The 23,059-nt window shown below is 51.3% G+C and overlaps 2 protein-coding genes across 10 annotated transcripts; one reads left to right on the top strand and one right to left on the bottom strand.

Annotated features, from left to right (window-relative positions):
• The first annotated feature begins 447 nt into the window (after positions 1 to 447).
• GCDH (glutaryl-CoA dehydrogenase) lies at positions 448 to 7,289 on the top strand. Its single transcript, XM_004748327.3, has 12 exons — positions 448 to 558; positions 653 to 782; positions 871 to 906; positions 1,175 to 1,318; positions 1,465 to 1,527; positions 1,818 to 1,988; positions 2,698 to 2,827; positions 2,909 to 3,125; positions 3,612 to 3,715; positions 4,015 to 4,140; positions 4,458 to 4,618; positions 6,052 to 7,289. The coding sequence occupies exons 2-12, from the start codon at positions 692 to 694 to the stop codon at positions 6,123 to 6,125; spliced, it is 1,317 nt and encodes a 438-aa protein (XP_004748384.1). The 5' UTR covers positions 448 to 558; positions 653 to 691; the 3' UTR covers positions 6,126 to 7,289.
• Positions 5,761 to 22,999, bottom strand: SYCE2 (synaptonemal complex central element protein 2). 9 transcript variants are annotated; one of them, XM_004748330.3, is made up of 5 exons: positions 19,836 to 20,090; positions 19,491 to 19,615; positions 8,538 to 8,712; positions 7,064 to 7,252; positions 5,761 to 5,962 (listed from the first exon to the last, which is right to left on the bottom strand). In XM_004748330.3, the coding sequence occupies exons 1-5, from the start codon at positions 20,010 to 20,012 to the stop codon at positions 5,918 to 5,920; spliced, it is 711 nt and encodes a 236-aa protein (XP_004748387.1). In that variant the 5' UTR covers positions 20,013 to 20,090; the 3' UTR covers positions 5,761 to 5,917. The 9 variants fall into 9 exon arrangements, with proteins under 9 accessions (XP_004748387.1, XP_004748385.1, XP_012909565.1 ...); XM_004748328.3 differs by having other exon boundaries at positions 5,762 to 5,962; positions 8,538 to 8,748; positions 19,836 to 20,087; XM_013054111.2 differs by lacking the exon at positions 19,836 to 20,090 and adding an exon at positions 20,251 to 20,333 and having other exon boundaries at positions 5,763 to 5,962.
• Positions 23,000 to 23,059: the final 60 nt, after the last annotated feature.

The raw sequence follows: 23,059 nt of genomic DNA, 5'->3' as shown, positions 1-23,059 counted from the left end.
CGGAAATCACCCCAAGTCACACACACGATCGCTCATGGCTACACGTGCTTCCTAGGACGGACTGGCAGGTAGGTTGGGCTGCGATCGCCCACAGGAGCCCGCCTCTCCACCTGCTCCCCACAGCAGCCATTAGAGGAGAGACATCAAGGTCTGCTCTCCTGGCTCCCAGGACTCATTTTTCTGGTGCCTCGGTTTCCTCGTTTAATCCCAGAACCCTTCGGCACACGGCCCCTGCAACTGACCAATCAAGAGTGGGCCGAGCCCCCTCCTAGGGCCAATCAGAACAGGAACACAGCTGGCCAATTGGCTTGGCGCACTCACCTTCCGCCCCTTCCCTGTTCTGCTTCTTAAAGCCGCTAACGCCTCTTGGCCCGGACGTTCACGATTCCACCGCCAGGCTGCCGTGGCCCTTTTAAAAGGCAGAGCCGCGGCGGAGCGGGGGTCCTAGCACAGACCAATGAGAAGCCCCATTCGGCATCCGCCCCTCCCACCCCCTCCAGAGGTCAGACGATTTTGCCTGTGGTACTGTGGACTGTAGGGTGAGGCGAGAGGCGCCAGGTAAGCGTTGGTGAGGGGGGCGAGAGGGGCCAGTGGCGCCAGGGCCGCGCCTGCCTGTGGAAGCCACTCCGCCCTGACGCCCCTGCTCCTCCAGGTTGGCCGTGGTTGCTCTGCTTGCCCACCCGCTGCCCAAATGGCTCTGAGAAGGTTCTCCGAGCGGCTGCTGAGCCGGGGACCAGGCCTGAGCTTCCTGCGCGGGTGGGGGTCGGCGGCGGCGCAGACTGGTCAGTGCCCGTCGGGGGCAGTGTGGAGAGGGTGGACCTGGAGGCTCGGGGGACTTTTCGGAATGACTTTTTCGTCCTGTGTTTGCAGAAAAGGGCGGGAAGACACAGAACCGAGCGACTAAGGGTAAGGACCCCTCCTTGCGCCGGACGTCTGCGGCCCCTGTCCAGCTGTCTGCGCAGGGTGGGCTCTGTCCCAGAATCCGAGGGCTGCCCCAGAGGGGAGGCAGGGCGTGGCCGGGGCCAGAGACAGTGAGTTTCCCGGAGAAACGCCGTCTTGCAAGTGGTCTTTAACTGCCCACATCACCAGGAGCCAGTTGGGAGCGTTGGAGTGGGGCTGAGCCTTCCAGGAGAGGAGAGTCAAGCCCTCTCCCACTCTCTGCTCCCTCTCCCAGCCTCGCGTCCTTTATTTGACTGGAGGGACCCGCTGGTGCTGGAGGAGCAGCTGACAGCGGATGAGATCCTCATCAGGGACACCTTCCGCACCTATTGCCAGGAGCGCCTCATGCCCCGAATCCTGCTGGCCAATCGCAACGAAGGTGCTGCGGTGTGCGGGTGGGCACCCTCCCCTGTGCACACCAGCTCTGCTTGCTTTAGCAGGGCCCCCCGGGCCCCCTCCGTCCCTGGGATGGGGGCTCCAGTGGGCTAGGGCTGGGCCTGAGTTTGAGCATCTTGTGTTTTGCAGTTTTTCACCGAGAGATCATCTCAGAAATGGGGGAGCTTGGTGTGCTGGGGCCCACCATCAAAGGTAGGGACAGATTTATTTCCACACTCTGCAGCCCCCACTGTGCCTTGGAAAGCCCCTTCTTATTCCTGAGCCTGAGTTTCCCGGTCTGCAAATCGAGGCTGTTATTCCTCCATCTGAAAGTGGCTGTGGGGAAACATGAATAAACTTTCTAACTAGGACCAGCTTGGTGCCCCCTCCTGGGGCGCCCCTATATAGCCCTGTCTCTTGGGCCCCAGGAATCACACTGGTCCCAGCTGGGCGGGACTTTTGTCTCCCATTGCCCTGTCTTCCCTCTCCCTCCCCTCCACCAGGGTATGGCTGTGCTGGAGTGTCATCTGTGGCCTATGGGCTCCTGGCCCGAGAGCTGGAGCGGGTGGATAGTGGCTACAGGTCAGCAATGAGTGTCCAGTCTTCCCTGGTCATGCACCCCATCTACGCCTACGGCAGCAAGGAACAGCAAGAGAAGTACCTTCCCCGGCTGGGTGAGCAGTTGACCGTAGAGCCTGGTGGAAGGAAGACCATCTCAGTGGTCTGGAACTTAGGAATGGGACTGTCCCCAGAGCCTGCCTTCTGTCCCCACCTCAAGGATAGCTCCAACGGCTACCCAGATCCCCTGCCAGACTGTGGGCCTCACCCCTACATTTGATCATGAATATTTTCTCCTGGGTCTCTCTTCAGTCTGCCCACTTACCACCATCATCTCCCTCCCGATTCGCTGTGTGTCCCCATCCCAGCCCAAAGTTTAAAGGCTTAATTTCCTGACTGGGTCCACCAGGCCCCTCATGAATAGGCAGGCCTCTGCTGACCATGCCACCTCATCTCTGGCCATTCGACTGCTTCTCCTCAGCCAGACTCAGCTGGCATTCTCCACTGTACCACTGGGCCTTTGCATATCTGTACCCTCAGTGGAACTGCTCCTCTTCACCCTTCCTCCTCCTGCTTAACTCCTTTTCACTGCCTTCAAGACAGGTTCGTTCTTTCCTGGCTCCTGTGGGGCCCCTCCCACCCGATCATGGCATTGTTCCTGTGGCCTGGGGTGGGTGGGAGGCTATCCCCACACACTGACCCCACTTGAGAGTGCCATGGGGGCAGAGTTGGGTCTCCCTTTGGCCTGGCTTGATGGGGAGGCTGACAATTTTCATTAGAGGAGTTGGGGGACAGGAGACTTGTGACCCTATCTTGTCCCTGCAGCCAAGGGGGAGCTCCTGGGCTGCTTTGGACTCACAGAGCCCAACCATGGGAGTGACCCTGGCAGCATGGAGACCAGAGCCCGCCACAACCCATCTAACAGGAGCTACACCCTCACTGGGACCAAGACCTGGTAAGGGGCCTGGGTGTCTCAGGCAGGTGGGCAGGGGCAGGAGGGAGGTGGCCAGACCCTCACTGCCTATCCCTCCCCCAGGATCACCAATTCACCTGTGGCCGACCTGTTTGTAGTATGGGCTCGGTGTGAAGACAGCTGCATTCGGGGCTTCCTGCTGGAGAAGGGGATGCGGGGCCTCTCAGCCCCCAAGATTGAGGGCAAGTTCTCCCTGCGGGCCTCGTCCACGGGCATGATCGTCATGGACAGTGTGGAGGTGCCAGAGGAGAATGTGCTGCCTGATGTATCTGGTCTGGCGGTGAGCAGCGGCCACCTTGGGAACTGGTGCAGCTTCCTTGGGCAGGCCCCATGCTGGGGACCCAGCTGGGGACCAGACACAGTCCCTGTGCTTGAGGACCCCACACACGAGTGATTCTGAGAGCTTCTGCCTGGCTCACTGATGTTTGGAAGTTGCCCTTTGGGGGTGACCATTTGGCTTATACTGGCTCTGCCAAGGACACTTACTAGCCTGAACCAGTTTAATCCTTTGATACGTGTGCTCTTTTCTGTCTCCTTACATCATCCCCTAGATCTGGGCATCTGGGACGCAGGTCCTGGGCTGGGTAGAAACTGTGCGTGCGTGACCTTTGGTGCTGGGACCGTGTGTGATTGAAATAGCTGCCCTGAATGCCTCTGTTTTCGGTGACTGCACATCTGGGGAGGGGGCTTCTCCCTACGTAAGTTAGTTCTTCCTGGGGCCTCGGAGCTCCTGGGTAGGGTTGAGGCCTCCCTCTCAACCCCACAGGGGCCCTTCGGCTGCCTGAACAATGCCCGGTTTGGCATCGCCTGGGGTGTGCTCGGAGCCGCCGAATTCTGTTTGCACACAGCCCGGCAGTACAGCCTGGACAGGTGTGTGGGGCTGCCGTGAGATCTCCTGGGGGGCATGATGGGGGTGGGGGGGGCACGGGCTCCACCCCTTACCCTACCAGTGATTCCTCATCTCCTGCCTATCAGACTTAAGTTCCCCACTGGGTGAAATGGTCTGGGAAATCCTTCTGAGCAGAGAGGGGCCGACTGCTCAGTGACGTTGGTGAGGCTGAGCAGTGACAGGGCCAAGGTGAACTCAGTGAGGGCCGAGGCAGCCTGGGAAGGCTTCCTGGACTGGGGAGTGAGCATGCCCACACTTAGCCCTGAACTTCCCCGCTCAGGATCCAGTTTGGCGTCCCACTGGCCAGGAACCAGCTGATTCAGAAGAAGCTGGCAGACATGCTTACTGAGATCACGCTGGGCCTTCACGCCTGCCTGCAGCTTGGCCGCTTGAAGGATCAAGACAAGTAGGGGCTTTGTGTTGGGGGAGCAGGGGGTAGGCAGCAAAGAGGGGACCCTGTGCCCCAGCTGGACGTGGTGGTGGCTGGAACTGGGGAGAAGGGTCTTTCCTCCCTGGGGGCCCCTGGGGACCTGTCCCTTCTCTCCCTCTTGGCCTTAATAGGACAGGACTGCCTGCCTGTCCCTTACTGGGAGCTCAATGTCTGCTGCTGTGACTAGAACTTGGGGAATCTTCTCCCCCCGGCTGGGTTGGCCCAGGGCTTAGGGACTTCTGGGATCAGTTCTTTGTGATTCCAGACTTGTGACATGTCTGGGCCATTCCCAGGGCCACTCCAGAAATGGTCTCCCTGCTGAAGAGGAATAACTGTGGGAAGGCTCTGGATATCGCCCGCCAGGCCCGAGACATACTAGGGGGGAATGGGATTTCTGATGAGTATCACGTCATCCGCCATGCCATGAACCTGGAGGCCGTGAACACCTATGAAGGTAGGTGCTGGGTCTCGGGGTGGGGCGGTGAGTGTCCCAGGGGCCTCACTGTCTAGAGGAGAAGGGTGGGGACAGCAGGCCTGAGTCCTCCTCCCAGCTGTCATCACTAGCAGTGTGACCTGGGGCAAGTCCCACTGTGTTCTTCATCTGGATTGGCTCACACAGGGACTGTGGCAGTGACATGCTCTCGGCCTTTTTCCATGGTGCTGCCTAGGGCTTTGCAACCTCCTCGGGCACCCCCAGCCTGAGGCACGACGCCTGGTGAACTGGTGGGTGCCCGGGAGCAAACGTGCAGCTACACACAGGAATCACCACCCCATTTTACGTTAAGAGAAAAAAGACAAATCACAGTCAGGCTGGGGTGTCTGGACCTGGTGACTGGTTGTTAACTTGCATGGGGCCCAAAATCCCTTTCCTCATGGGAAAACTGACATGGAAAAAGATCATTTAAAACTAAAAAAAAAAAAAAAGGAAAAAATAGTACCATCTCGTATGAGCCAGGCAGAAACAGACAGAAGTATAAAGGGGTACAAGTGCTCATCTTGGGGAGAAAGTGGGACCATGTTAGGCCTGAAAGGAAGCGTAGCTCCCTGGGACAGCAAAACAGCTTTTGGGTGCTATTCTCGATGGGCCATTCCAGAAACAGCAAGACGGAGGGTTGGGGGGATACTACCGGTGTGGGGATGACCCTGAGGACGAGCAGAGGGGGGCCTCCAGGGAGTTGTACGCAGGGGAGGGATGGGGTCAGATTGGCCCTTTGGGAAGTAAACATAATTATTTGGCTCCATGAAAGGGCAGAGGTATCTCTTCACCCATTTAAACTGAGAAAGAGCAAAGGAGAGCCCTCAGGGCTCGGACATGTTACCCAGCCTGGAGAGGGGGATATGGGATACGGCACGGTGGCTCTAGGATGGCGGAGATCAGCTGGACAAGCGGTGTTTCTGATTTTTGCTTCCCCATCTCTTCTGTGGATAAGAAAGGGCCTGTCCTATCCCACAGGGAAAGAAGCAGGAATGGGTTGAAAATTAAACATTGAACCAACTGTGCAGGGTTGGGTGGGATGAATCTGCCAAGTGTGGGGAGTCCCAAAGCTGGGCCCACAGCCAGGGCTGGACTTGAAGTTCTGGGTCTAGCACAAGGACCCTTGTTGGGTTGTTTTTTTTTTTAATTTTTTAATTTTTTTTATTTTTGCCAAGATGCATTGCAGAACTGTGAAAAAAAAATTTTCAGCATGGTGCCAGTGGTGGCCTCAGCCTTCTCTTGGTGGCTGTCACCAAGAGGGGATGCTCCCAGTAGCTCTCAGAATTCGCCATCTTTGTGGGCCTGTTCTTCCGAAGTAGTAGCCTAGGGGGAGAAGGGACATGAAGACTGACGTTAAAGCGAGGTTGGGAGCCGTTCGGACTCCACACCGACTCTGCATTTATCTTGTCCAGGCACTCACGACATTCACGCTCTGATCCTTGGAAGGGCGATCACAGGGATCCAGGCGTTCACGGCCAGCAAGTGAACATACTTCACCCGGGAGCCCAGATGGTCTCAAGCTCCTTCCCAGGGAAGTGCTGTGCTCTGAGCTTACTCAGGGGGTGGCAGATGGAGCCAATTTTTATAGTGGGAAGTGAGAGACACTGATTCTTAATTGTCAAAATTTTCCCTTTGAAGTCATTCAAATGTGTTCCTTAAAAAGAAGATGGGACTCTCTGTACCAAGTTTCTCAACCCACTTTTAACCATGGACGGGAATGGATTCCACTCATCTTGAAACAGAAGCTTCTCTTGATGGGAGCCGGAAGAGGGAAGGAGAGTGGCATGGAGGCAGCCTGTGGTGTCTGACTGGGCAAAGGCCCCGCACACCGGGAGTCCACTGTGTGCCCTCCAACCCTCCCATCTTGTGGGTGAATGCCTAATGCTTGATGTTGGGGCAGAAAGAGAGTAAAAGACTAATAAAGTCGGCATGTGTGACCCCAAGGTATTGGGCCACATTTAATTGTAACCACCCAAGATCCTGATCCAAACCACCCAAGATCCAAATGACCAAGTCATTTCAGTCACAGGAAAAGTGTGGGGACTGTGAGGTGTTTGACATTCAGGGATTTCCCCCTCAAGTGGTATGGCCCGTGTCCAAGTTTTGGACTCTGCTGTAATAACCCTGGTTAGGCACTGACCCGGGCTCAGGACTGTAGACAGAAGGGCCGCTGTCCTTTCTGTCACCACAGAGCTGACCACGCAGTGGTGGCGAGTAACAACCGTCTAGCTTCTCAGCTCAGACATAGCACCTCAGGGAGCCTGGGGCCATGGGGGAAGGGGCCAGAGTATCAGGGGTTTTGCTGGGATAGTGGCCCCTGTGGCGTTTGGGGCTGGGCTCTGTGCTAATGCCCTTGGTTTGTGTTGACATTTACTTCATCTTAGCCTTCGTCGGTGGCACCCACAGGCGTGCCATTAGTCATACCTCAGGCTGGATGCACAGGTCCTTGTACACTGTCTCCACGGTGTGGCACACTTGTTTGAGCTCTGTTTCCAAATGGCTGATCTTTGCCATTTTCTGGGTGAACTCTTGGAGCTTGTCCTGAATGATCTTGTTGTGGTGATTATAAATCTGATACATCCTCTCCTCGAGCTTCTCTGTCAGGTCTGAAACCTTTTTAAAAAATAAAGCATGTTTTTAGAAAATCAAACAAGAGGCATCACAAGATGTTTGTTTTTAAGCGTCTCGGTAAGATTTCTGCAATTTATCTTATAAAAATGGTAACAACAATTCCAGTGACTGGAAATGAAATTGCCTGTATATTTAAAAAAAATTTTTTTAAAGGAAGATGCAAAATTATGTATATAGTACAGGCTCAGACAGATTAGGAAGAAAATATGCAGTGGAAACTAGAAGAAAACATGCGACCAAGTAGTGTCTGCTTAGTGAGATCATAGGAATGTTTTCTATTTTTTCTGCTAAGTTATACTCTTCTCTACCTTCTAAGTTTTCTCTGATGTATCAGGGTGTGTACTGGTAGGGATGGGAGGAGGGAGAAGGGAAAAAGTCAGCCTGTCTTTTTTTTTTTAAAGATTTTATTTATTTATTTGACAGAAATCACAAGTAGACAGAGAGGCAGGCAGAGAGAGAGAGAGAGGGAAGCAGGCTCCCTGCCAAGCAGAGAGCCCGATGCGGGACTCGATCCCAGGACCCTGAGATCATGACCTGAGCCGAAGGCAGCGGCTTAATCCACTGAGCCATCCAGGCGCCCTCTCAGCCTGTCTTTGAGAGGTGCATGACATGTGTCCCCTATGTGACCAACAAGCTGTCCCACTCACAGAACTCATGATGCATTCTGAAGAAGCTTCCGGGACAATCATGAATGTTGGACCTGAACATAATAACATCAGGCTTTGTTAGACACTTTAAGGCCCAGCCATGTCAAGGGAATCCTACCTCCCATCACAAACCATTCCATTCTTTTTTTGTGGGGGGAAGATTTGTAAGTAATTACTACACCCCATGTGAGGCTCAAACTCACAACCCTAAGATCAAGAGTTGCGTGCCAGCCGGGCACCCCACAAGCCATTCAACTTCTGGAGGACAGATGTGTGTGACAAAGAAGGCTATGCCTCAGCCCCTACTCCCATGGCCATCAGCCCTAGCATGAAATAAGAGGGGTGGACTGTGGGGGCAGATGGGCCTTTGTTCCTCATCCTGGCTCTTTCATTTGGGCAAAGTATGTCCGAACCTTACTTTACCATCTATAAAACAGGTCTGAGCTCTTGGCCAGATTGTTGTAGGAGGAAATGAGGTACTGTCTGCAGCTTGCTTAGCATCAGGCCTAGAACCTCAAAGACACTCAGTCGCAGTAGCTCATCCCCTCCCCTTTCACCCTTACAGAGGACGCCTTCCCCCTTCCCTCTGGGGCTTTGCAGTGTGGGGGAGAATCTCTCACCTTGATCTTGAGGCTGTCCCTGAAGTTGGTCATGAGTGCGTGGTCCTTCTGTCTGCTCTCGTTGATGTTTTCAATCAGCTCCTGGGCCCTCTTCTTCAGGATGTCGATGCTTGAGTCCAGAGAAGAAAAGTAGGATCCTGACTTCCCTTCTAGCATCATCAGCTGGCGGTTGGCACTGGAGGTGGCGATAGAGGGGCTAGAAACCTGACTTCTGTAAGTACAGGAAACTGAGGTCAACACTAAATTCTCTCCAGAGCGCTGATCTCAATTAGCTTGGTGCTGGGAGGGGAACCAGTGTTGTGTGTCTCCTGTGGGCGACGCTTGCTTACTCACACACTGCCCTGCGAGGCAGGGACAGCATCTCTCCATTTTATAACTAAGGAAATAGAAACAGAGGTGCAAACAAAACCCACCGGAAGTTCCAGAATGGAGATCTCCTGGGCTTCAGAGCCCACTGTCATGTTATTACACCAACTTGTTGCATTGAAATGAGTGTCATTTCTACAATAGTATATCAACAACTGTAGTTTGGGGCAAAGCTTGTAAACATTTAGAAGGATACTGCATATAGACTGCTTTGTCAAGACCTACGACTTTTCACTCTGGTTTAAAAACAAAGAACTGGAGGAGTGCTTGGTAGGCTCAGTCAGTGGAATATGCAACTCTTGATCTTGGGGTCCTGAGTTCAAGCCCCACGTTAGATGTAGAACCTACTTTAAATAAATAAAATATTTAAAAATGAAGTGGAAATTGTGGGTAATGCATTAAGAATGAAGTTTATGCAAAAAAAAAAAAAGTTGCCATCTGATTAGCAGACCCCTTGGTGTTCTAAATTAAGATTAAAATGTTTACGGTAGGGGGCGCCTGGGTGGCTCAGTGGGTTAAAGCCTCTGCTTTCAGCTCAGGTCATGATCCCAGGGTCTTGGGATCAAGCCCCACATCAGGCTCTCTGCTTGGCAGGGAGCCTGCTTCCTTCTCTCTCTCTGCCTGCCTCTCTGCCTGCTTGTGGTCTCTATCTGTCAAATAAATAAATAAAATCTTTAAAAAAAAATGTTTACGGTAGGACTCCTTCCTTCTCTTTTATCTTTTATCTTTTTTTTTGTTCTGTATCTCTGCTTTATCTGATCTGTAAGCACTTTCCGTCAGGCACCCTCCTAACTGCACACCTTGTCTTGCTCCATCCTCTTTTTTTTTTTTTTTTTTAAGATTTTTCCTTTATTTATCTGACAGAGATCACAAGTAGGCAGAGAGGCAGGCAGAGAGAGAGGAGGAAGCAGGCTCCCTGCAGAGCAGAGAGCCCGATGTGGGGCTCGATCCCAGGACCCTGGGATCATGACCCGAGCTGAAGGCAGAGGCTTAACCCTCTGAGCCACCCAGGTGCCCCTTGCTCTATCCTCTTGACCATGCTTTAGGGTTGGTCCACCCATGGTCTTTACCTGCCTCCTAACTGAGGATGCAGAGTCAGTGTGTCACCGGCCCAGGGTCACCGGCCAGTGTGTGGTGGAGATGAGTGTGGCACCCAGCTGGCCTGACTCCCCAGCCCATGTCCTGCTGCCCCAGGGTCCTCTGTTTCTTTGCCGTCTCAGGTCCTTCCAGCTCTTAATGGCTGACTCAGAGGTGCCAACAGAGCAGTTCCTGAATACACCAGTTCACAAGCAGACATAGAGTTGGCCGAGACCACAAGCCAGGCACTGATTACTTAGAAAATTACATCTTGATTTTTGGATGCTTTCTCCATAAAACTTTTTCTTGGTGGTTTCTTGACTGCCTAAGCTCTTCCTTTGGGCACAGGAGGACAGAAGCACAGTGAAACCCCTGAGCACAAGAGCCTGGGTGGCCAGAGTTCTTGCCTGCATGAAAGCTCTCGGGCCCTAGACCTCAGCTGTGTCCTGGTCCTTGAGTACTTCTTGCCAGATGGCTTCTTACCTCTGTGGCTTTGTGCTTGTTCTCTGACTTGACCTGTGAGACCTAGCCCACACCAATGCCTCCTTTGATAAACTGTCCACGACCCTGTGCCTGTCTCTGTCACTGCATGTGCCTGTCACAGCTTCCATTCCTGTCTCCCCAAAAGGCTGTGTCCTATTTATCTCTGAATTCCCAGCACTCACCGCTTAGTAAATCTTCATTGTTTGTTGAATGAATGAAGGACGCCTTCCAACTGTCTGATCTATTCTGCCCTCCTCTGGCCTCATATAAAGCATGCAAGTTCATCAGCCTCCAAGGCAAGACACGTGTGTGTGGTCAGTGCATTTATCAAGATGGGAAAGTATGTCTCTGAGGCAGATAAACTATAGCAGAGACTTATGTCCGTCAGAAAATAAACGAACTAAAGCATTCCTGAGCATTCTTGTAAAAAGACATTGTACTGCAGGAAAAAGGTTCAGTAAAGAGTTTATGGCCTCCTAGCTTGCGATTACTGCTTTCCTGCGGGGAAGTGAGCCAGAAGGAGATTAATTCAGAGCTGGGGCACACATTTTACTTTTTTCCTTTTTTTTATGATTTTATTTTTAAGCAATCCCTACACCTGAAGTGGGGCTCAAACTCACAACCCCAAGACCAAGAGTCCCATGCTCTTCTGACTAAGCCAGCCAGACCCCCTAACCCCAGACACCGACAGTTCAACATTCAGACTTTTATAACACTTGGATGCATGTGAAAAAATAGTGGATGGCTCTTAAAAAGACAGCCATGCTTTGCATGATGATGAGGGAATGCATTGTGGATATGGGTTCCAGAAAGCCCAGTGTTTGACTTCCTTGAGACCTCAAGCACTGACTGCCCCCTGTTCAGCCTAAACCAGGGGCTCTGTCACTACAATCTTCATCTGGGGTTCTTAGACCCTCTTCCCTTCACCCCTGTGTCACACCCACACCAAAACCCCACCCTGGCTGTCCATAACCACGTGTTGTATCTTTTTTTAGACTTAGGAACTTGAATGACACTGGAGGAAATAATGATCCTGTGAACAAGGTCACTGCAGAGTCTGGCTGTCTAGTTTCTGGGGGGTCCTCAAGGTCACTGGGCACCCTGTCTGTGCTCTTGTCACCTCCCTCTCTCATTCTTACCAGCCATTCCAGACCTTCACAGCTCTCCCGCTCCTGGCCGAACACTTGCTTCCCCTCACCCTGAGCAGATACACACACAGTGTATTCACAAACAGGCCAGTAACTTCCTCCACTGCCCACCCCCCATAAATGGATCCACAACCACCCTCTTCTCTCCAGATTCCCCACATGGCAGGCAGGAGAAGGGTTCCACGCCTCTGCAGGCCTCCCAATCCCCTTTCCCTCTGTACCTCACCCTCTTCTTGTACCTTTGACCTCTCCCTTGGGCTGGCCCATTCCGGGACATGTCATCCCCAGGTTCACATCTTAGAACAGCACACATATGCGCACCCCTCCCCTCCCACACCAGGTAGCCCTCAGCCAGCCACCTCCTCCTCCTTCCTTCCCTTCACAACCACGTAGCTCATCTAGAAAGAGCTGCCCGCACTGTCTGAGTGCGTTTTCTCACCTCTCTCTTCTCGGCCCACTGGTTCCTGCCCCAGTTCTCAAATGAAGCGTTTCCTGCCAAGGGCCCCTGTCGCACCTGGCAGATGCCTCAGGCCATAATTCCCTTGACCTACTGGCTGCAGCTCGTGCTACTGACCACCCTTCCCTGCCATTCCCGACACATCACGTCCCCAGACTCTGTTGCGGGCCTCGCTCTCTTCACACCATTGTTCTCACCATTGTTCACACCCTTGCTCTGAAGCCGGGACCCCCAACCTTCCTCCCGGCTGGTCTTTCCTGCTAATCCCCACCCACCACCTCACAATGTACAACCTGTCATTCCCCAAAGGCACCCTTGTAGCCAGTCCTTTTCCCTGCCTATATCCATCCTGCCTCTTCTAGAAAGTCTTCCCTGGCTGAGTTACATGCACACAGCAGCCACAGTGACAGGGCCTGCCCCTCAGCTTCCCCCGTCGTCTCTGGGAGGACCGGGCCATGTGTCACTCGTCTTCATGTCCATAATACCTACGTCTCATGATAGGAGTAATAAGGAGGCGTGGAATAAATGAATGAAATGGCTAGTGAGGGCTTTCATTACCATCCACCTTCTACAACCCCCAAGTTCATCCTCTGCTCACCCCTGTCTCCTGAGCTCCCAACAATGTATTTGACTACCTCCAGACCCTCTCCACTCGGCTGTCCTGGAGGCATCTCAGACTCCCAAATTTGCGCACCAACATCGCCATTCTCTTCCCCCTTCTATGAATGAAACCAAAAGCCACGTGGTTCCCATGCCAGAAACTTCAAAGTCAGCCTAGAGTCCAGCTACTCTCTGTCCTCCACATCCTGTCAGAAAATCCTCCCTTCCACAAACCTATCCTCTCCCCTCTACCTAATCATTTCGAACTCCACACCTATCATTTCTCACCTGGTCTTTAGGGACCTTCCAAACTGCAATCTGATGTCTTACTCCTGCTTGACAGCCTGAGAGCCCCCACGTGCTACAGGATCAAGTAAACTCCCTCGCACAGCACACAAGGCCTTCCAGGGCCCAGGCTGCCACCTTCCCTTGCCACCCTCCACTCTGAGCCATTTGGAACGTTCCACAACTTCACCAAACCCACCGGCCTTTGCCTGAAATGACTTTCCCTTCCTACAATTTCACCATTCAGAGTTTCTGCTAGTGCACCCCCTCAGCACCTCCGCTTACTAATCGCAACACTGCCACGGTTTACACACATTGGTTCCTTCCAGGACACTGTGCACACTCAGGGAGGGGACAGCATTCTATAGAACCCAAAGGCGGCACAAATAGTCACTGAATACGTGAAGGAATGAACTTCTTCCAGAGCCCCATGTAACATTCCCGCTCACAAACCTCTTTGCCCACAGTCGCCATGTCCCGACAGAGCAAGGATCTGAAATTAAAATCAATTATAAAAACAGGTGCTTCTTTTTTACACAACTGCTCACAACTGGCCTGCGCTGCTAGCAGTTCAAAGTCACTCCTTTATCAGGCTCCAGGGATGAGGATGGAATGGTTTTCGTGGCAGCTATGCAAATGGTGAAAAATCACTTGAATTCGTCTCATTCAAATTTTGTTGTGGGACAAAGGCCTGCATCGCATGTCTGCAGAGAGCTTCTTGATTTTTTCCAACCTCTCCTTTGGGGATTTATTTCTTTCCATTTCATTTTTCTTAATACTCAGCAGCTGCATATTCATCAGGATGCTAATGAATCATAGGCTTCCCTGGGCCTGCATTCACCAATTAACTTTAATAAACAAAATGCACGATGTCCTCTTCACTGGTTTCCCCCATTCCCAGGCCTGCTTCTGTTGCCCAACCCTGGATGGAGGCCAGCGAATGGAAGTAGGCCCAACAAAGCAGGCTGGGGTCGGGCAGGGGGGACTTGGGGCGGGGGCTGTGAACACTTCACCACGCTCATCTATTATGGTCTGTCCTTCTAAGGAGTCCTTAATTCAGCTGCAAGGATTAGGACATAGTTTCCGAGCAGGGCCCACGCTGGCAGGGGGCCCGGGAACGGTGAGGAAATGGGTCTAAGTGAAGAGACCATCTGTTCGCTCCAGGTAAAGCTCTGATTGGCAGGCGTATGAGCCAGAGCCGGGGCCCTCCCTCCGTGGCCTCTAACAGATATACAAGTAAACAATCCGCCAGCCACTTATGACCACCGCAGGCGGCAGTCCCAGGAGGGGAGACAAGCTAATCAAACATTCAGGGAGGAACACAACAGAATCTCTGGTGCTTGGGCGAAATGAGGTTTTGCTGAAGTGCAGCCAGGAAGGGGGAAGGTTTGAATCAAAGCTACTGAGCCCATTCCTGACCCTCTGCTTTTCTTTCCCGAAATGTGTTCACATTTTAATCATGTCGCTGAGTGTCTGCTGCTGGATCTAATAATTGGCCCTTGCACTGGTTCTAGTCCATCTGTTTTTTTCAGCCCAAAGCTCTAGTGGAACTCCCTGAAGTCTCTGATATGCAGTTGTCTGTGTCTCTTTGCCACTTCGATCCAGGTCGAAACACCGTATTTGCAGGAAGATGTTATCAAACAAATGACTGCAGTCATGTCCTTCTTTTTTCTGGTCTCCAGTTGATAATACACACCTAGAAACCACTCCCCGTTGTAGCCTGCTTTACAGATGAGCAATCTGGAGGGAAGGGGAACCTGGCTTTATACCTAAAGTCCTCAGGGCCCTGTCCTGAGCCTGGCCTTGTCGCACTCCTTCCCCAGGTGAGCTCATTCACCCCACAGCTGCCACTGAAACAGTGGCTCCCACGGTGCCATCTCCAGCCCCTTGTCAACCCCGAGTTCCAGGTCAGCAAATCCGACTGTAAGCTGGACGTGTTCATGTGCGTGTCCCACGTCGCCTCCAGCTCAATAAGGGCAAAATGGAACTTATGTTCCTGCCTCTGCCACGGAAACCATTACCAGCTGGAAACCAGTCCAAAGTGGGGAGAAAGCTGTGTGCTAGTAAACATTTAGCAAGTGGCTCTTGGTGGGGGAGAAAAAAGGCCTGATTTGTACTCTTTGCCAATTTCCATGGTGCAGACTCCCAGTATAGCCAATTTCAAGCTACCAACATAAAAGGGCTAAATGCTATATTGGGAAGAGATGTGTAGAACTGGCTCTTGTGGACTGGGAGGAGCCTGCTCCAGCACAAGCCAGCAGGCTATCCCCGCTGCCAGTCACAATGCCTGACACACCGGCCTTTTCACCGTTTGCTAGCATACCAGCTGGGAGAGATCCTCGGCTCACCCCTTCCTCATGCCGCACTAAATGCTCCTTCCACCCCCGTAAGAGTTTCTCTCCATCTGCCCTGCTAGATGCTACCCCCACAGGAACCTCCCCCCTGATCTCACCACGTCCATTCCTGCCTGCTCCCACCCATTCTCCACAAAGCAGCCAGTGTCTTTTAAGAACAGGAACCAGAACATGGCACTTCTCTGACACAGTGATTGCCCTCCTAGGTATCTACCCAAGAGAAATGGAAATGGACGCCCACACCAAAATTTGTGCCTGGATATTCATAGCAGCATTACTCACAAGAACCAAAAACCAGAAACAACTCAAACATCCATCAACCCATCAACCAATGAATGGATAAGTAAACTACGGTGAGTCCACAATGTAGAATACCATTCAGCCATATGGACAAATGGAGTTCTGATATGTGTTACAATGTGGATAAACCCTGAAGACTTTATGCTCAGTGAAAGAAGCCAGTCACAAAGGACCGCATAAGTGTATGAGTCTGCTTACATGAAACGTCCAGCAGAAGCAAATCCATTTCCAGAGTGGCAGAAAGTAGTGTTTACCACGGGGCTGGGGGAGATCCAGAAACCAGGGAATAATGGTTAGGGGTGCAAAGTTTCTTCTTGGGGCAAAGAAAATGTTATAAAGTTGACTGTGGTGATTCACAGCTCTGTGAATGTACTAAAAACAGTGGAGTTGTACATTTTAGGTTGGGGAATTGTAGTATGTGAATTATATCTCAAGCTATTACCAAAAAAGTTCTCTGAATAAAGTCCGTAGCTGACAAAACGTATTACCTGGCCTCTGCCAAGCCATCCAGTGCTCCTCTCGCACTCACAACCATACCCAGCCTCACTGGCCTGCCCTCACTTCCCTGAACACCACAGGGCCCTTGCACAAACTCTTCTCAGCTCCTCCTCCCACCCTCATGGCCACTCAACGTTCATTTTCCCTTACCTTTAGATTCAGTATTGCTTCTTCAAGGGTGCGGTCTCTGGTCCCCATTCGGGGCTGGCTGCCCCCAGGAGAAGTGTTTTCCCAGCACCCCATTCTCTCCCATGTCAGTGCTTGTTCAGTATCTGCCTCTCGGTCAGATGGAAGCACCAGGAGGGTAGGAGTGCCTCTGTCCGGTGGACTCAGGGTATCCCCCTGCTGCCAATCACAATGCTGATATGCTGATCTTGCGACTGCTTTGTGAGCACACCAAGCTTATTCATACCTCAGAGACTTCTACTCTGCCTGGCACATCTGGGCCCTCCGAGGCCTCCTGGCTGCTCCTTGTCATGTAACCTCCTTAGAACTCTTTTCTAACTACTCTAAACTCCCTATCACTCTAGTTGCTCCTTACTCTTGTTTTGTTTCTTCATAGCACATGCCGCCAGTTGAAATCACATTATTTTATTATTATTCTCTCTCTCTCTCTTTTTTTCAGAAAATTAGCTTGGGTGATTTTCTGGGTGGCTCAGTGGGTTAAAGCCTCTGCCTTTGGCTCAGGTCATGGTCCCAGGGTTCTGAGATTGAGCTCCGCATCGGGCTCTCTGCTCAGCGGGGAGCCTGCTTCCTCCTCTCTCTCTCTGCCTGCTTGTGATCTCTGTCTGTCAAATAAATAAAATCTTAAAAAAAAATCAGCTTGGCAATAGACCCAGAATAGCCAACCTAATATTGAAGTAGAAGAACAAAGTTGGAGTACTGATGCTCTTTGACCTCAAGAGTTACTATAAACCTACGGTGATCCAAATAGTGTGGTACTGGTATAGGAATAGATAATAAATCAATGGAACAGAATGGAGAGACTAGAAATAGACCTGCACATATATAGCCAACTGATTTTTGACAAAAGAGCAAAGAAAATTCAATGGAGAAAGGAGACTTTTCAACAAACAATGCTGGAAAAACTGGACAGCCGTGGGCAAAAAAAAAGAGACACGGACTTCCTATTTTCACACAAACTAACTCAAAATGTAGCACAGACCTAAATATCAAACACTGTCAAACTCCCGGAAGATATCATAAGAAAAATCTAGAGGACCGTCTTAAGATGTACTATCAAGAGAAAGAAATTGGTAAGTTGGACTTCATTAAAATTAAAAAACTTCTGCTCTGCAAAAGACGCTGTTAACAGAATGAAAAGATAAGCCACAAACTGGGAGGAAATCTTTGTGAGACACATGCATGATAAAGGACAAGTATCAAAATATATAAAGAACTCTTAAAAGGGGCACCTGGGTGGTTCAGTGGGTTAAAGCCTCTGGCTTCAGGTCAGGTCATGATCCCAGGATCCTGGGATCAAGCCCCGCATCGGGCTCTCTGCTCAGTGGGACGCCTGCTTCCTCCTTTCTCTCTCTGCCTGCCTCTCTGCCTACTTGTGATCTCTGTCTGTCAAATAAATAAACAAAATCTTTTTTCAAAAAAAGCACAACAAAAAACAATAAGGAAACAACGTGATTAAAGAAAGGGCAAAAAATCCAGACACCTCCCCCAAGAAGACATATGGATGATAAATAAGCATATGAAAAGGTGTGTAACGTCATCTCTTCAGGAAACTGCAAATTAAAACAACAGTGAGATACTGCTAGACTTATCAAAATGGTGAAAATCCAGAACAGTGACAACATCAAGTGCTGAAGAGGATGTGGAGCAACAGGAACTCACTTTCATTGATGACAGGAATGGAAAATGGCACAGCCACTTTTGAAGCCAGTTTGGCAATTTCTTACAAAACTAAGTATATTCTTATCATATGATCAAGCCATGGTGCCCCTTGGTATTTACCCAAAGGAATTGAAAAATTTAAGTCCACATGAAGACCTGCACATGAATATTTATAGAAGCTCTATTCAGAACTGCCCAAACTTGGAAGCAACCAAGATGTTCTTCAGTAGGTGAATGGATAAACAAACTGTGGGACATCCAGACAATGGAATATTATTCGGCACTAAAAAGAAATGAGCTATCAAGCCATGAAAAGATACAGAGAAACCTTAGGTGAAGGTGGAAGAAAGGTGCTAAGTGAAAGAAAGCTCCAAGAGAGCAGAAATTGTGATTTGTTCACTGCTGCATACTCAGCATCAGTGTCTGGCCAAAACAGACTCTCAAGAAATATTCGGTGAATAGATAAATGTACAAGAAAAAAACTTTTTTGGTCATCCTTGATGCTGCTCTTTCAGCTCCAACAACTAATCCATTAGCAATTTCTGTCAATTCTACCTTCTTTTTTTTTTTTTTTAAATTTTATTTATTTATTTGACAGAGATCACAAGTAGGCAGAGAGGCAGGCAGAGAGAGAGAGAGGAGGAAGCAGGCTCCCCGCTAAGCAGAGAGCCCGACGTGGGGCTCGATCCCAGGACCCTGGGATCATGACCTGAGCCGAAGGCAGAGGCTTTAACCCACTGAGCCACCCAGGTGCTCCTACCTTCTTAAATATATCCAGAATCTGACTTCTCATCACCTCAATAGACCCACCATGGGCCAAATTGGAGTCACCTTGCCCCTAGAGGATTCCAATCGCCTCCTCACTGGTCTCCCAGCTTCTACTCCTGCCCTCAAAAACCTATTCTCTACATGGATGCCAGAGAGAGGTTTTTAATACCTTAGTCCAGAGGACTTCAAACTTCTAGAAAGGGCCAGATAGTGAATCTTTTCAGCTTTGTGGGTTCTGTAGTCTCAGTTGCAAAAATCTGTCTCTTCAGAAGCAGCCACGACAAGTGTGGCTACATTTCAATAAAAGTTTATTAACAATAGCCCTTGCCATGTCACTCTATTCCAGACCTTTTCATGGGTGATTAACACCCAAAGTCCCATTACCTGCCTGATTCTCTCTCTTACTATCATCCTCTTTGGCTCCTCCAGCACAGTCCTCCTCCGAGACATTGCAGGTGCTGTTCCTCTGCCTACCCTCCTGATTCACTTGTCACCTCCTCCAGGAAGTCTTCCCTAACCTTCTGATCTAAACTGGCACTCTCTCCTATCTCCTGACTATATATTCCCTAGTTTAGTTCGTCTCCTCCTCCAGAGTATCAGCTCACTGCTGTGCCCCGGCCCTTGGAACCATGCCACGCACATGGCAGATGTCTGACCAGTACACAGAGCAAATGCACCCACAGCAGACACTGGCAGGGTCTCGTGGAAGAACTGGGTGAATGAGAAGGACGCAGGGGTCTATGTGGACCCGTCGGGCAGGGTGCTTCCTCACCTAGCTGACCCCCGACCGGCTTCGTCTTCGCAGCTCTCGTCGCCCTGCTGCCGCTCCTTGCTCTCCCCCAGCGCGGGGAGATCCTGTGGATCCTGGTCCTTGCATTCTACGTGGGGCATGTCCACCTGTGAGCACAGCCAGCGCTTGAGAGGCCAGAGGGGGAAGGGCGAGAAGGGGTCAGGTCTCCTCCTACCGCCCTTTTGACCCCGGGCACCTCCGTGTGCCGCTGCGAAAGGCCGGGGACCCCCAGGATGGGCGCGCGGGGCGGGGACGGGCACCACGAGGTCGGGGACGTGTGGTGGAGGGCCCTGCGGTTGGAGCGCCGGAGAACAGTGGCGGGGAGACCTGGAGGGGTTGGGGTGAGGGCAGGGGCGCCGGGAGGGGCGCCGGGCTCCTAACTGGTGTGTGCGTCGGCTCGAGTCCTCCGAGGAAGGAGAAGAGGTAGGAGAAAAAGAAGACAAGAAAGGGGTGCGGCGCGTGGATATCTGAGCCTTTCTCTACCCTGCTCCTGCCACGCGCCATGCGTGGGAGTCTGTCCTTCTGGCCCGGGCTGTCAGCGTGTCGGTCACACAGTCCCGTCTGTCAGTCAGGGCCTGGTCAGTCAGTCAGGAAATCGGACCCGGCCAGGAGAGGGGTAGCCCCGATGCCAGGAGACAAGCGGCCAGGTTCGGGTCCGCCAGGGGAGCCCGAGATCGCGGCCGTTCCCGCCCGTCCGCCCGCTAGCCCACCCTCCGCGCGAAGGAAAACAAGCGTCGCTTACTCCCTGTCGCTCCATCCTGTCTTTTCCCGCCTTCTCCTTCGTACCCTCTGCGCACGCGCTAGCTCCGCCCCCCGTCTCGCCAGGCCCCCGCGCACGTGCTGCATCACGTGCTCCTGGTTCCGCCTCTTTTTGAGAACTTGCGGGAGCAGCGGGGCGGAGCCGGCCGTTAACCGGCGGTTGGGCTGCGCTAGAGGCTTCGCGCGCAGCCGGCGCCGCCGGGAGGAGGAGGTGGTCTGTGTTCCCACGTTGAAGGATCCCGGGCCGTGCATGGGTTGAGGGAACCGAGCAGTCTCTATGTTAATTCTCAGATTTCAGTTCATCTGCACTGACCCCCCCAAGAAGTCTTTGCAATAAAAAATCCTGACCGTGGATGACCTGTTGTCTTCAGTGAAGTATTTATGCAGTATCCCCTTGAATCATTGACCTGTGCGCTCTGAAACTGTAAACTCCTTAAAAGCATGGCAGGTCTGGCCTTTAGAGTTGGGCCCATATCCCTTACTAATAATAGTAGTAATAACAACGCCTTAATAGTAACAATAATGATTGGCACCTGAGGAGCCACAGACTGGGAGAAAATATTGCTAAACATGGATTTGAGAACTTACAGCCAGCATTTACAAAGAGCTCTTACAACTCAATAGTAAGACAACTCACCTTAAAAATGGGCAGAATATTTGAATAGGCATGTGCAAAAGTCCTGAAGTGGGAGCAGACTCAGTGTGCTTGAGGAACAGCTAGGCCTGGCAGGGAGGGAGAAGAGGAAATGGGGGAGGCTGTGAGTGAGGGATCAAAGTTGGGCAAGGGCTGGACTTGGGGCCAAAGCAAGGGGTTGGGGTTTTGCTCCAATTCACTGGTAAGGTGCAGCTGCGCTCTAGGACACCTGTCACTGTCCATGTGTGAGAGGCAGCAGGAATCCTGTGCAGGGCTCTGTCGCCGGTCACGCAATGCCTAGGGCACCCATGTTGACACCTACATTATGGACAATGTGGTTTGAATCTGGTCCCTTACCAGTGAGAGGGGCTGGGGAGTGGGGCATACAACTGCCACTCATTCTCAAAATCCATTTTTGCCTGTAACTAAGGCAATAAAATCTAAAACACTATTTTAAGGGTTGGAACTTCTGGAACACAGTTTAATGAACAGCGGCTAACATTAGTATCTTGTGGCAAAGCCACAACGTAAACAAAACGTACATTCCTGCAGCACCAGATTTGAAGATTTGCGGATTATCTAGGAGAAAAATCTCAAAAGATTCACTGGTAAACATGCTCATGTGCACGCACTCATTGAAAAGAAAAGCAACACACAATAAGCAGGACGAATTTTTTATGGTGCAAGGTCTGTGTAACTTCTGAAAATAAGCAAAATCAAACCTGTCTTGTTTAAGTAACATATATAGTAGCAAAAGTTTTAAAAACACATGAGAAGGAGAAACGCCAAATTCAGGAGGGAGCAATCTCAGTGAGGTGCTGGCAAAAGGACCTAGGACAAGCCCACAGGGTCTTCGAACCATTAGTCACAGATCTAAGATGCGGAAGACCCAAAACAAATATAGTCCATGGTCAGATTTGATCCAACTGGGAGGCGGACTCCTAAGTGCTTGCTGTATTAGGCTTTATGGTTTATGTTCTGTACACTTCACCTTGCCCACCCACCTTCACTTTTCTGTGGTTTTACCCCTCCCTCCAGTTCCGTATTTATCTGTTTATATCTCGTGTTCCCTTTCCCCCAGCTCAGCTCCCCAGGGCAGGGACCAGTCAGCTCTCCCGTTTGCTGAGTCCTCAGCTCAAGACACAGCTGGCAGTCAGAAGGTGCACACTTGTTGCAGGAATGAGTATTTTCCTGTATGACTGACTTATTTAATTTGAAATAAAGAAAAAAAAAATCGACCGAGTAGCCCCTGGGAGATTGGTATGTACACACACCCAAGAACCAGAGAAGCCCACAGCCTCAGCTGCCAACTGTGCCGGCTGTAATGGCGGCCCCAAGATTCCAGAAGTACCGTTCCCATTTCCAAAAGCATGCCGATCCTGAGGACGTGGGGGTGAGGAACCTGGAGACTTTGAGATTTGTTTTAAAATACTTCCACAGAAACAGAGAACCCATTCACGGCTCAGTGTAGATTCAGGAAGCCCTATCCTACTCATCTTCCTAAGGAGCTCCTATGAAATTCTTAGGAGACCGTGTTTTTAAAAAAGAGTAGCTTTTTAGGGGGAGGACAGAGGGATAAACGGGCGGAACACAAAGGACTTTCAGGGCACTGAAAATGCTGTGTTACCCTAACAATGGACATGCAGCATCACATCTGTCCACGCCCAGAGAATGTACAACACAAAGCGTGAAGTACACGAACCATTAAGTGGGGGCGGTCAGGAAGTCTCTGGAGTTCATTCATTGTTATGAAAGGCACAGCTCTGGTGGGGATGTTGATGGTGGGGAGGCTGTGCACGTGTGAGGGCAGAGAGTAGATGAGAAATTTCTATACTTTCCACTCAATTTTGCTGTGAACCAGAAACTGCTCTTTTTTTAAAAAAGGGGGGCGGGGAGAGGAGGCAACCTTAAAGAAATGCTTTCGGGGATAAAAAAGAATGTTTTTTTTAAAGCTGCCTCCACCCCGTCACCTCACCATGCCTGGCTGCCAGAGGGAATTGTGGCACCTGCCTTGGCCTTCCCCTCTTATATGCCCCTTCCCCAGGGGTGGAAGGACTTCTGTTCTTCTAGGGTAGAGCCTGGCACCACCAGGTGATCGGTAAATGCTTGACGGAGCTAGTCTTTCCCAACGGCATCTAGCCCAGGCAAGCCAGGAGCT

This window comes from Mustela putorius, unplaced genomic scaffold (assembly GCF_011764305.1).
Source record: "Mustela putorius furo isolate JIRA1106 unplaced genomic scaffold, ASM1176430v1.1 tig00000095_pilon_pilon_pilon, whole genome shotgun sequence".
NCBI classification, from domain to species: domain Eukaryota; kingdom Metazoa; phylum Chordata; class Mammalia; order Carnivora; family Mustelidae; genus Mustela; species Mustela putorius.
The sequence above is the reverse complement of the archived record's forward strand: the minus strand, read 5'-3'. Positions and strand labels throughout refer to the sequence as shown.

What these genes read in the sequence shown, in the direction of transcription:
- GCDH (XM_004748327.3), top strand. Translation starts at nt 692, where the DNA reads ATGGCTCTGAGAAGGTTCTCCGAGCGGCTGCTGAGCCGGGGACCAGGC. An exon ending in GAAGTACCTTCCCCGGCTGG is followed by an intron (nt 1,989 to 2,697) that starts GTGAGCAGTTGA and finishes TTGTCCCTGCAG; the next exon opens with CCAAGGGGGAGCTCCTGGGC. An exon ending in CTCACTGGGACCAAGACCTG is followed by an intron (nt 2,828 to 2,908) that starts GTAAGGGGCCTG and finishes TCCCTCCCCCAG; the next exon opens with GATCACCAATTCACCTGTGG.
- SYCE2 (XM_004748328.3), bottom strand. Translation starts at nt 20,012, where the DNA reads ATGGCGCGTGGCAGGAGCAGGGTAGAGAAAGGCTCAGATATCCACGCG. An exon ending in GCCGGTCGGGGGTCAGCTAG is followed by an intron (nt 8,749 to 19,490) that starts GTGAGGAAGCAC and finishes CTGTACTTACAG; the next exon opens with AAGTCAGGTTTCTAGCCCCT. An exon ending in GGGACAGCCTCAAGATCAAG is followed by an intron (nt 7,253 to 8,537) that starts GTGAGAGATTCT and finishes TTTTTTAAAAAG; the next exon opens with GTTTCAGACCTGACAGAGAA.